General features: G+C 40.6%; 1 protein-coding gene across 9 annotated transcripts in view; it reads left to right on the forward strand.

Annotated features, from left to right (window-relative positions):
• The window catches only part of CLCN5 (chloride voltage-gated channel 5), a 193,894-nt gene extending 180,993 nt beyond the window's left edge, over positions 1 to 12,901 (forward strand). For all 9 annotated transcript variants that reach the window (XM_055564633.1, XM_055564641.1, XM_055564634.1 and 6 more), the window contains 4 exons: positions 1,957 to 2,143; positions 3,380 to 3,778; positions 4,407 to 4,623; positions 6,139 to 12,901. In XM_055564633.1, the coding sequence (XP_055420608.1) occupies positions 1,957 to 2,143; positions 3,380 to 3,778; positions 4,407 to 4,623; positions 6,139 to 6,229 (894 nt within the window). In that variant the 3' untranslated portion in view covers positions 6,230 to 12,901. The remainder of the gene's footprint in view (positions 1 to 1,956; positions 2,144 to 3,379; positions 3,779 to 4,406; positions 4,624 to 6,138) is intronic.
• Positions 12,902 to 13,804: the final 903 nt, after the last annotated feature.

Consider the following 13,804-nt stretch of genomic DNA (forward strand, 5'->3'; position numbering starts at 1 on the left):
CAAGCCTAGTTTTAGGCCAAATGCAAACCTCGGTGATGAGATTTTAAAAGTAGAAATGTTTTCTCCTTTTCTGTGGAAAACATATTTTGCCACTCAAAAAGGATGGTGAGGTATTTATCCCAGTGCATTTTGTATCAAAACAATATCTGACCAACACATTTTTGGTCCTTATAAAGTGGCTTTGGAGTTTACCAGTCAAGCAAAGTAGTTGGTTGAACCAAATGAAGTTGCCAACCATTTTAACCACTGAAATAGCAATTTCATATGGTTCAACCCAATACATAGCTAAATGTATTTTTTACAGTTGTTAACAGTGTCCAATTATCAAGAACTTTATAGGTGACCCTAAATTAATATTTAGATTATCAAAAGCTGACATCAGGACAGTATCTTTTATTTTCAGTACCGTTATAATTTCCATGTGTCAGAAGAAATCAAGAAGGAAAATTTGTATTTTCCTCATCTTCCTTGGTTTTTATGTGTCCAGGCAACAGTACTGGAGTGGGTTGCCATTCCTTTCTCCAGGGGATCTTCCAGACCCAGAGATATTCCTGACCCAGGGATTGAACCTGGGTCTCCTCCATTTCAGGCAGATTCTTTATCTATAGCCACCAGGGAAGCCCTTCTTTTCTTTAGCACTCAACTGCCAATGTATTTCCTCTATTCTCTAGAGAAATAGATTCAAAACAGAAAATAAGGGCCAACAATGCAGTTTAGGGAGTACAGTAATCTCTGAATTCATATCCATCCTCAACATGTTGAACATATTTGCAGTGCTTCTTGAGTTACTTTGCACCTCATGGCTTTATTCTTTCATTTAAAAGTGAATTTGCAGACCACCAGACCTACCCCAATTCAAATATATTCTAGAATCAAAGCTATTTTAAAATAATCTGCTGTTTGGGTTATCCCTGTCATCATTTTCCCTCTCTTAGCACAGAAAATTGAGAATGCACTATTGTATCCTGGTGGTGGTGGTTTAGTCCCCAAGTCATGTCCTGCAACCCCATAGACTATAGCCCACCAGGCTCCTCTGTCTATGGAATTTCCTAGGCAAGAATAATAGAGTGGGTTGACATTTCCTTCTCTAGGGGATCTTCCTGACCCAGGGATTGAACCCATGTCTCCTGCATTGCAGGTGGGTTCTTTACTGACTGAGCCACCAGAGAAGCCCCAATTACATTCTAGGAGTTAAAAAAAAAAAAAACAAAACAAAACAAAAAGAGGAGACAGATGGGGATTCCTTTTTGGGATAGCCATGCAACCATAGTCACTACCTCATTAAAAAACTTATTTATTATTTCTTTTATACTGTTAAAATAAACTGAAACCTCAAATGCCATCCTTTTTGTGTGGGCAGTGGGTCAAGATTCAATACATGAGAGTGATTAGAAGCATTGCATTTAAACCCCATCACCAACATTTACTAAATCTTGGCCTTGGATGAGTTCTTAACCTCTCTGTACCTTAGATCGTTTGTGAATTGAGGATAATAACACCCGCCTCTTGGGGTGGTTGTAAAGAACCCAGAAAATCCAGTCTGTAGAGCATCCAGCATAGAGCATTGTAGATAGTCAATAAAGGGTAATCGCTGTTGATAAGAATTCAAAATTGGGTAAACTGTCTGCATATATGAGAAACTCCATCTATTTTCCTTTTTCTTTGGGAAAGGCTTAATTTCTACCTCCAGTTCTGTGTTGGTCTGGAGAGTTCAGGCTCTTGCCTGATGGACCCCGAATCAGGGTAAGCATCTTTGCAGTTGTACTTGCCTGCACGTCCCAGAGAACCTCTAGTCCCTGTAGTGTTACACAGATCTTTGCAGCCACTTGCTAGCATAGTGCATAGTTAGATTGTCATTGGCCTGTTCGCTTTGCAGAGGGTCAGTCCTCTAGCCCTTATCACGTGCCACGTAATTACATCACTTCTCACTGACCATCTGTTGCTTTCTCTTTGCAGATTCCTTCTGGTCTCTTTATCCCTAGCATGGCTGTTGGTGCTATAGCAGGTCGGCTTTTGGGAGTTGGGATGGAACAGCTGGCTTATTACCACCATGACTGGGCCATCTTCAATAGCTGGTGCAGTCAAGGAGCGGATTGCATCACCCCGGGCCTTTATGCGATGGTTGGGGCTGCAGCCTGTTTGGGTGAGTATTGTTTGCATTGGTTTCAAAGAAATTGCTCCCCAGGTGGCATTATAAAGATGAGTTATACTATATATAACTGACTGTAGGTTTAAAAAAAAAACTATCCATTTCTTGTTGGGTTTGCCATTTTGAAGTGCTTTAAGAAGGCATTCTTAAATATCATGTATGAAACGAGTTGCCAGTCCAGGTTCGATGCACGATACTGGATGCTTGGGGCTAGTGCACTGGGATGACCCAGAGGGATGGTATGGGGAGGGAGGAGGGAGGAGGGTTCAGGGTGGGGAACACATGTATACCTGTGGCGGATTCATTTTGATATTTGGCAAAACTAATACAATTATGTAAAGTTTAAAAATAAAATAAAATTTAAAAAAATTAAAAAAAAAAAAAAAAGAAGGCATTCTTTACCATATATCTCCATTCCTCCCCTTGGAGAGGAATTCTCTCAAATTCTGTCATATTGAGGAAGAAACCAGAAATTTGGACAAAAATACCTGCACAAGAATGTTCATCATGGTATTATGTGTAATAGCAAATAACTGTAATCAACCTAAAAGTGCAATAAGGGACTGGTTAAATAAATTATGGTACATCCATATAATGCTATACCATGGAGCCACTGAATGTGATGCTAATATGTTTAATATTTTTAAATACAATTTAAATAAATTTGTACTAATATGCAAAGTATTCCTAACATAAAGTTAGGAGAAAAGGCATGGTGGGGAATTTAAACGTATAATACAAATTCATCTATATAAAAACATATATTTTTGAAAAAAAGTCACTTGAAACTTTTACTCAGCATATTTCTAGGCAGTGAGTTTACGGGTAAGACTTTCCTTTATATACTTTAAACATATATATAGTTTGCAATTATTCTACAGTGGGCCTGCATGTCCCAGAGAACCTCTCACGTCTGTGGTTTTATACAAATCATAGACATCTTATGCAATTACTTTTATAATTGGGAGTTGGTGGAGAGCAATAAACAAATGAAAAAAGAGTGAAGGAGGTATCTTTTGTAGAGGTTATTTTGAGAAGTGTGACTCCTGTCCATTGTAAACTTGTTTGAATGCAGTTGCAGGAGTCTATGCAGTTGTAGGCAAGGGCCTCCTTTTAGTGATGTTTCTGGTAAGTAACTTTTTCTGGATGGGGCCTGTGAAAGGCCCATAACTGTAATGAATCCTATACTTTTCCTGCCTTCACTAAGTAGCTTGTTGTCTATTTTTGCAGGTGGGGTGACTCGGATGACCGTTTCTCTTGTTGTCATAATGTTTGAATTAACTGGTGGCTTGGAATACATTGTGCCTCTGATGGCTGCAGCTATGACAAGCAAGTGGGTGGCGGATGCTCTTGGGCGGGAGGGCATCTATGATGCCCACATCCGTCTCAATGGGTACCCCTTTCTTGAAGCCAAAGAAGAGTTTGCTCATAAGACCCTGGCAATGGATGTGATGAAACCCCGGAGAAATGATCCTTTGTTGACTGTCCTTACTCAGGACAGTATGACTGTGGAAGACGTAGAGACCATAATCAGTGAAACAACTTACAGTGGCTTCCCAGTGGTGGTGTCCCGCGAGTCCCAAAGACTTGTGGGTTTTGTCCTCCGAAGAGACCTCATTATTTCAATTGGTAAGGATTTCATAAAGGGGACAAGAAGGTCCACTATAGAAATAATAAATAAATATGCGTGAGGGGAGGGGAGGGATAAATTAGGAGATTGGGATTAACAGACACACACTACTATATATAAAATAGATGACCAACAAGGACCTGCTGTATCGCACAGGGAACTATACTCAGTATCTTATAATAACCTGTAATGGAAAAGAATCTGACAAACAACATATATATATATGTTTATATGTGTGTGTGTATGTGAAAGTTGCTCATTCATGTCTGACTCTTTGCCACCACATGGACTCTAGCCTGCCTCCTCTGTCCGTGGAATTCTCCGGGCCAGAATGCTGGAGTGGGTAGCCATTCCCTTCTCCAGGGGAGCTTCCCAACTCAGGGATTGAACCCAGGTTTCCCACATTGTGGGTGGATTCTTTACCATTTGAGCCACCAGGGAAGCCCATAGAACAAAATCATTTTGCTGTAGACCTCAAAATAGCACAACATTATATATCAACTATACAATAAATAATCATGCATGCATGAAAAGGGGAAGACAGAAGGGAGAGGGGACTGGTTAGGGGCCAGAAGGATAGAATTAGTCCTTCTTTTTTAACTTTTTCCCCCTACGTTTTTCAAATAGAAAATGCTCGAAAAAAACAGGATGGAGTTGTGAGCACTTCCGTCATTTATTTCACCGAGCATTCTCCTCCAGTGCCACCATACACCCCACCTACCCTCAAGCTTCGGAACATCCTGGATCTCAGCCCCTTCACTGTGACTGACCTTACACCCATGGAGATTGTGGTGGATATCTTCCGCAAGCTGGGACTGCGGCAGTGCCTGGTTACACACAATGGGTGAGAGCTCTTTGGTGAAATCAGATTGGGTTAGGGGAAGAAAGAGAATGTAGAGAGATTAAAGAAAGAAGAGCCCAACTCACATGAACATTAGTAGCACTTATAGACCTTTTGGAAACTCTGAGATGAAGATGGATATGTTTCTCTCATTGTCATAATAGAGAAGACGTTTGGGGAAGATAGTGGGTTTGAGAGATGTGAACTGCTGGTTGCATATTATAAATAACTCAGTTCCTCCCCTACAAAGGAAATACTGTGTTCTTATGAATAGGCAGCACTGAAATTTAAATGGTACTAGGTAGTATATGTCGGAGAAGGCAATGGCACCCCACTCCAGTACTCTTGCCTGGAAAATCCCATGGATGGAGGAGCCTGGTGGGCTGCGGTCCATGGGGTCGCAAAGAGTCAGACATGACAGAGCGACTTCACTTTCACTTCTCACTTTCATGCATTGGAGAAGGAAATGGCAACCCACTCCAGTGTTCTTGCCTGGAGAATCCCAGGGACGGGGGAGCCTGGTGGGCTGCTGTCTATGGGGTCGCACAGAGTCGGATATGACTGAAGCGACTTAGCAGCAGCAGCAGCAGGTAATACATGTGTGTTATTTCGTCCTTACAATACCTTCATCATTATTATTTACTGGTGAGAAAACCAAGTTCCAGTGAGGTTTAAAGATTTGCACAAGGACGCCCCAGTTGATGTCTAGTTGAGGTAGGCTTTAAACACAAGTCTTCTGACTCCCATGGCTAAGGCTCTTTCTTTCTGAGATATTTCTTATCAAGTAAAGGAAGCCATGTTATTTTTATTGGGAAACAAAAAAGCAGGTTGAGGAGAAGGGTGGGTTTTTGTGTGTGTGTATGTGTGTGTGTGTGTTTGTGTGAGCATGGTGATGTTAATCTAGTGATTATATAAGAATTTCACCCTCTAAAATTTCTGAATAATGTAACAGATGTCTTGCAGAATTGAAATCAGTAAGGGGACTTTCCCTAACTGGTTCATTCAATCTTAACTAAATCTGAACTTCATGTAAGAACATATTCCACTAGATTTTGGGGAGAGACAGAAATCAAAGAGACTACCCTCTGCCCTCAGGGAGTATGCAGTGTTATAGGGAAGCTGATAACAGAGCAAACTGAACAAATGCTACAGAAGAGATGTGCACAGAACATACTGTTCCTAGGAGGAGGGCACAGTTAGTTCTGGTTCATAGGATCAGGAAAGGTGTTCTGGAATAGGGACATTTGAACTGGGTTATGAAAGGTAAGACTTGTATATATAGAGAGTAATATACACAGGAAATAGCAGGACTTAACAACTAGAGGAAGTAGTGCTTAAAGGGACCCATGCATTGGTCCATTTACCTGGTATATGTAATCTAGTCCTGTTATCATTGTATAAGTGCAAATTGTGTTCAAAGACGAAGTTGAAAACGACTGAGGAGGAAAAGTGTCACCTTTGTGAATTTTATTTTAGCTACAGATTGATTTTTGTTTGTTGTCTTGTTTTATCTTTTAGGCGGTTGCTTGGGATCATTACCAAAAAGGATGTGCTAAAGCATATAGCACAGATGGCGAACCAAGATCCCGATTCCATTCTCTTCAACTAGAATCACAGGGTTGTACTGGATATAAAACAGGAAGGACATTGCAGACCATGGATATATTTTATTAACTGGGTACCCAAAACACATTTCCTACATTTGGGTGGTGAAGTTATATCAGTGTGTTGTCTCTTTCCTGCAAATTAACCAGTTGCACTACGTAATCTCTGGAAATTATTCTTCTCTTTAGGAGAAAATTCAATTAGGCTTCTGTGATATTGCATTAGAAAGATTTCATGAAAGAGTAAACAAGATTGCTATGATTTAATTCTTTTCTTTCTTTTTATTTAAAGATTTTTTTAATTTAAAACATAATTGTTAGCCAATATGCAATCACTGAAAACTATGCAAGAAAAATTCCAGATGTCCTGACCTATAGCCTGCAGGAAGCTCATGAAAAAGTCACTTTTTTGGACTCTTAACTGTCATTGGTGGAAAATGAAGTGTAAACTAAGGGGCTTTGCTTTTCCAGCCACAGGAAGGAAAGCCAGAAGGAAAATAGTAATGGTATTTTCCAGACTGTGAATTCAGTTCAAATATTATCTTGTTCCTGTTACAGTATTTAGCATTATTAGTTTTGTGTGTTTATGTATATGTTAATTTTAATGTCTGATTATAAGACAATGCTGCTTTGGTTAATCTCCTCTAAGTGAATTTAAAGAGATTAACTTTTATAGCTTGCTTGTTCCTGGTACTCTTTTTTGACGTGCACAAAGATAAGTTATAGAATTTTCTCCTTGTCTGCAAATAGGGTAATTTTTCCAGGTGGTCTTTGTTAGCTAGTAGACAAAGACTTGGCCATGAATTTGTTAGTAACAAGGAATGATTTCTCCAGCTTCCTTGAAATGATTAGTAAAGTTCTAAGCAAAGTCAATGACTAGGTCTTTCACATTTTTGTGAGGTCCCAACTAATCCTCTTACCCAGATGCCACCTCCATGAGTGATGGTGCTTTCGGCTTCTGGAATATAGAAGAGTAAAGGGAACCAAATCTAGACTGCATACTGGTAAACCAGGGAAGATTCCAAGCTGTATCTGTGTTTTCATGCATTCCTTCGTAACAACCACCAATACTAAAATGACTGGGCACTCTTGCCTCTTCCCAGTGTTAAGTACATTTAACAGGCCAGTGTTTTCCCCATGATGGTGAATTTAGGCTTGAGAGTACTTTCAGATATATTCAAGGCATTGGAACAGGATAGGCAGCTCTGACTCCCTTGAGGCTTCTTAGACTTCTAAATAAAATGCAGAACCATCCTGAGACCCAGGGGTGTGGACAAGGCCTGGTGACACCTAAGGTGCTTGTATCCAATTGAAAAGGTGCCTGTCTCAATTTCCTACCACCTCTACTGCAGTAGAAAACATCTAGGGACACCCGGTGGAGTTACAGAGCCACCACCATCATTCCAACTACGTTTTCTACATGTTTACCCACATGCTGTTGTTTCCCCTCCATTCTTCTCCCTTTTCCATGCCTTAGTCCTGAGTCCTCTCTTTGGGATTGAGCACTGTGCCCAGTTAATCATTCCTATTACAAAAAGATAACTCCTGGAGCTAAATTGTAAACCCAGCCTCCAGAAGCTTATAGCCCATGGACCAGAGAGGCAACACACAGCCATTTGCTTTGCTCTATAGTCCAGTAGCTACTGCCGTGCCTCCATTCCCATGCTGATGCCCACAGCAGTGAGACTCAAATGCTAGGGGAGAGAGCTGAACCTTTCCCATTTTCCAAGTCTGTTCCCAGCGCTTCCCACCATCCTTCCAGCCTAGAATCAGCAGTCATTCAGCATAGCCTTTCCTACCCTCTGTCTCCTCTGTTCAAGCACCTCAGTGTACCTCATTTTAAAAGTTGCTGATCTCTGAGTCTAGGATTTTTTACCCCTAGTTCTTATGTTTCCAAAATCTGAAATTCTTTTATTGCCCAGAACTAGGGAGCCAAGGCTTATTTTGATTTTTAGCTTTAAAGTATCAAGGCAGTCACCAGAGCTTTCCCTTTAAATATAACACTCTAGCATTTTAATGAAAAAGAAAAGACCCTCCCTAGGTTTTATTACAGTATAGTCATGACTCAGTAACTTCACAAGGGACAAGTAAGTCATTTGTCCCTTCTTTGCCACTGATTCCCTCAAAAGAGATGTGGCTATTTGCCCTACCACCACATCTATTGTGCAGTAGTCAAAGTTCTTATGTGTGTACTTCTGGTTCACTACCTATCTCTTCTTATCAGCCGTCCAACTAAAGTTTGCAAAACAGGAAATGTTAATATTTCTGGTATTTGATGACAGTCAAAGGTTTGGTCACATTTCTTAGGGCAGCGGTGATATGGAGGGTATGTAAGTTTGCCTTTGTGTTTCTTCTAGGCTCTGTTTTTGATTTGAAACAGATGAGCCAGTGTTCAGGTGCTACTTTAGAGAATAAATTCAAGAAATCAGATAATACTGTGCCAAGGTATACTTTCTAGATGCTAAGCACTGATTGGCCCTCCAGAGAAAAACATCCCTTTGATACCTCACTCCTAGTAAATCTCATTCATTAATCTCAGCTTCTCAGGAATCCTTGTAACTATATGCTAAAAGTACCTGTAGTTTATGATATCCATTATATGTCCAGTCCTATGGTTTGGCTCAAAGTTTGGCTAATTGTGGTAGCGCTCCCTGCTAGACTGCTAGCTCAGCACCTTAACATTCAGAGTTTCTTATCTTGAGGCAAAGGAAAATGTTCTTTCTGCCACTGCCAATTCAGCAGTTAGACATCATTAAACCAACAGAGCTGATATAGGGAGGTCTGTTAGTAGCCAGAAATGGTCAAATACCTCAGTGGCAAAAGACTGGGAGACCAGTCTGTTCTGGTATTGAGAGAAAATTTCCCAACACAAGGGAAGGATTTATAAAATTATGCCAATAAGCACTTCAAGAGAGGGTTTTCCAAAGCAAAATATCTGTAGGCATCCAGCCATGAAAGGAATGAGTGTCTAGATTTTTTTTTGAGAGTCTAGATTTTTAAAAATCTAACAGCTATATTTTGTATCTTCAGATCTTCAGTGTAAAGAATTAAAGAAACTGGAATAAAGCTGAGGCATGTTTAGATATACCATTGGCAGAAGCAGGGAACTGACTGAACATGCGAAGTCATGGCCACTTTTAAGATCATTTCTGTTAGTTCAGACACTCGCCTCTTTTCTGGCTCCAGTGTCCTTCTGGCTCAGTCCAGCTGGAGTAGAGGTGGTATAATCCACAGAGCCCATATCCTCTGGTGGATAATCCGACATTGACAGTGCTTTGGATGTGCCAGCTGGCAGAGCAGTCAATCTGTTTGCTGCTTGAACTGCAAAGGAGTTCAGTTGTTTGGACACCAGAGACTGAATCTGAACCCTTTACAGAAAGAGCAGAGAACAGCATCAATTTCTCTATCAAGTCTTCAACTGTGCTTGACCACAAGAATGATAAATTAACAGGGACTTTGTGTGGTCTAAGACTGTGAAGTAATTCTTAACTATGAATTTATGAACCTATTCAGGTGGAGGGGAGGAGCAAATACATTTTTTAAAAACAACGTGCAATAGAGTCCAATAGGGAAAGTGATCACCACTGTATGCTTTAAGTATTTGAATCAACTGTCCTGGTTGGGTCCTGACCTTGGTTTGTTAAGTTAGGTGGTGAGTATCCCCATGATATCTTTTGGTTTTGTTTTTTTAATCATAAGGAGTGCAGTTTTTGAGGTTGAATATTTAATAAATGATAGTCAAGACAGTTATTGAAATTTTGAAATGGCCAGTGTGTTTTATATTGCTAAAGTACTTACTGGTGATGGACCACATTGTATTGTGAGAAGTTGTTTTACTTTCATCAGATCAGAACCATATGCAGGCCACTCTCTGTTCAGAGAAAGCAGGAGAGTGTCTTTCATGGTGGTACATAGAGTATTGAGCTCTTGAAAACCCTGAGAAAAATTAAGAGTTTAGAAAGTAAAGGGGAGGTGGAATGGTGAGTAAAAGATGTCTAAATATGTGGTCTGAACTTAAGTGTCCTACAATCTTGATTTTTTTTAAACCACCTCTGGAATTACCTGGATTCCCTTTGGAGAGAGGGTGGAAAGTTATGGTAGTGAAAAAACCCTAGTAAGAAAATATATGAGTTCTTGTAAGATGGTGGGAGAAGGTCATTCCATGCTCCAAGCCAAACACCCTGACATTTATTAAACTGCTTAATTATGTGCCTCAAGGGGAGAATAGTTAGTAGTCGCTGAAAGAGCAGGCTTTCCAAGCAACATAGAGGCTCAAAGCAGCATTTGGTTGGAGGTAGTCTACTTTTATGGAGAGGGCTGACCCAAGACCAGACATCTGCTCATGGAGGAGGGCCGCGTCTCCTGCCATTGCCTAAATGATAAACTTTTGGTAGATTATCTTGAATTTTGATAGAAAAATACTTTAAAATTTTATGTCTTTAGCCTCCTTGGTATACGCTTATTCTATATTAAAAAGAAAAAAGTGACGGTGTCTCAGAGCTCAGGGAGCTTTGTAAATTTGAACTGAAATTGGTGTAGTAGACCTGTGGCAACCACTCAACTGTGCTCTGCCTCAATTTTGATTGCTTGCCCCAAGGGGAGACTTTCTTGGACTAGTAGGTGTTAGCAACTTCAGGTCACTCCCCAAATGTTTGCTGGTCACAATCTCATTTCTAAACATCTGCATCTGGGCAAAGTTTTGAAGTGACATAGGGAGCAAAATTGGTTTTCCACCATGTAATCTTATTTTGCCAAATCACCCAAGAAAGAAGGAAAGTCTGTGATGTGTGGAGTTTGCATTTCTTGGATGGAACCTATCAGGTCATCCAGTTCAATCCTGCAGTCATGAATTCCTACCTCTTAAGTTCCTGCCAAAAGGTCTTCAGCCTCTGTGCGCACACTCATTGAATGAATGCCTTGCCTAAAGTTCAGCCTTTTAAGGGGAAAAGGCATGTGGTAGTATAAAATGTGAGGGTTTAAATCAATGATCTCTGCCTCTCCTCCTCTCGCCTGTGTGCCCCTGTCTCTCTGTTTCTGTCTCCTCCCTGCCATGCCCTAAATTCAAAATTTTATCATGTGTTATAAGTGTATTGTTTTGAATATGGACCTTGGAAGAGGGAGAGGATCATTCTGAGAGTAGAGAATGACTTCTGAGTTGATGGAGCCAACAGGTCTTTGCTCTGCTTTAGGGGCTAAAGCCAGTGATACCTGCTGGCAGTGTCCAGGGCTTTAGCATCTCTATGCAGACAGGTGAAATATTCATTGCTAAATGTTATTCTCATCTACTACTAGTCCAAATCTGTTGAAAGTCAGAGGCGATCTAGAACTTGATGAGTGAAATGCCTCTTGGCAGAATGAAGGTGAAGGAGTGGCCTGGGTTGATTTTGTCAGGGTGGGGATGTTTAGCCTCATTATCTTTCTGACTGTACCTCAACTATATGGTCCTTCAACAGTGCTCCTCCTCCTCCATTTTACTTTATCCCTTATTCTCTCTCTTTCCCCTTGTCCTGCCTTTTTACTCCTCAGATTTTAATAAATATTTACTTTTTTATTATATATTTGGTCCCTTGGGACTATGTAGTGATTATAAATTGAATTCATTCTAGGTAAAAAAATATATATAGTGTGTTTAATATTTTGTTCTTTTAAACTGTCTTTTGAAGCTATGCTGTTAACCAGGTACAGGCCAGAAAGGACTTAAGCCTGATGAACAGCACCTGGTCATGTCACCTAGGGATGCCATTGATGTAATGATGGTGATTCTTCTTCATTTGGCCAAGGCCAGCCTCCTCTTCTTAACCTCCAGTCATTTCTGGCTGTGGGAAAAATACCAGCTGTCGGGTGAGCCAGTGAGGCCAGGATGATCAGGGGGGCTGGTTCCAGCCCATGGACCATTCTATGAATATCTCTGTAGTGAGCTCATTTTTAGGGCTGGCTTCAACTGCAGTAGCCAAAGAAAACCTGTCTGACTCAAAATTTTAGTTCCTGAGAGTTGGTAAAAGTTCAAATGAAGCTAAATACACATTATAGACATCAGCAGTAGCCTAGGTGTCTAGACCCTAGAATCAACCAAAGCTAATAGAGCCTGAGTTTCCATAGGAAGCTTGGTGCTGAGCTGTTCAGAGCAATTATTTATCTGAGTGCTGCCAATGCTTTAGTCACACTTTCTTAGCTTTATTGTAACTTTTAGAGATGTTGGTCCCTGTTCATAGGCACAGCCTGTACCAAAGCTATGGCTTAGTGCACACTTCATTCTGCTCCCTGGTCAAGCATAGCAACATAGTTTTAAAGGAAAGATGTGAGCTGGGGAGTTAGGAGACCTAGTTTCTATTCCCTATGCTTCTACTAACTAGCCTCGAGATCTTAACCGCTCTGTGCCTCAGTGTTCCCATCTGCAAAATGGGGATAGTGTTAATTGCCCTACCTACCTCACAGGGTTGTTGTGAGGATAAACTGAGACAATGAAAGGAAAGTACTTTGACAAGTAAGTGCTATGCAAATTGTAAGAAATGGAAACAATCATGTTACAGGCAATGGAATGGACTTTGGCAGAAGGGTTAATGGGATTGTCCAGCCCTTTCTCTGTGTGGCTTAAACCCAGGTCGCCATTGCTTTATACATTTTTCACTTAGCACAGATTTGTAATTATGCATGTAATAAAGCACAGCCTTATCCAATTTGGTGTCTGGTGTGTTTCTGAAGACGCTTGATTTTGTAGCTATTGATTTCTGATCATAAAATTGCAGTGTGGAGGTTGGGGGAGGGTAGTGTGAAAGGTACCTGAAAACTCCTACTGGTTGGCCTACTTCTTAAAATGATTTATTAAATATTTAGTTAGATTTACAGATTGAGTAATACTTTGAGCAAGCTCTGGGAGTTGGTGATGGATAGGGAAGCCATGGGGTCGCAAAGAGTCAGACACAACTGAGAGGCTGAACTGAATGCTTTTTACCACAAGGAGACAAATGAGGAGCACTTGATTTTTTCGGAATGATTCCCAATACTTCAATATGGCTACTTAAATGTTCCTGTCTCATACACTGGTGATCCTTTCCTGATGAAATGAGGATTAACTGGGAGCTGTATTTTTTCTCTTTTTGAGCTTTTAATGATGTAAGGTTATTGGCTTTGACAGGCCTCTTGGCTACAGTCTGTTCTTACAAGGAGTGGGATGGGTGATGGAAATGTTCCTCCAATGAATAGCAGAGCTAGTAGTATAATCTTTATGGTGTGTTGGGATTAAAATGTCTTCTCTGGGAAACCCTTTGATGTGACTGAGGAGTGGGCCTTTTCAGGGAAGTGGTTGAATGTGCAAACATTTCCTATTCACATCTCTCTGGAACCCAGAAAACAAAGGAAAGCTATCCTTTAAAGCATGGTTTTCCTACTTTCTCACTCTATTTTTCCTGAATCTGATTCCTCCTTACCTCTCCCTCCCTTTCTCTTTTAGACCATTAGGAAGACAGTTTACTGTGTTGTCCAAGTTTTCATTTAACAGTTTCTCCCGTTGACATTTGATAACATCTGCACTGGTGTACGGGCTTCCCTGGTGGCTCAGACGGTAAAGTGTCTGCCTGTGA

The sequence above is a fragment of the Bubalus kerabau genome, chromosome X, assembly GCF_029407905.1.
Source record: "Bubalus kerabau isolate K-KA32 ecotype Philippines breed swamp buffalo chromosome X, PCC_UOA_SB_1v2, whole genome shotgun sequence".
NCBI lineage: Eukaryota > Metazoa > Chordata > Mammalia > Artiodactyla > Bovidae > Bubalus > Bubalus kerabau.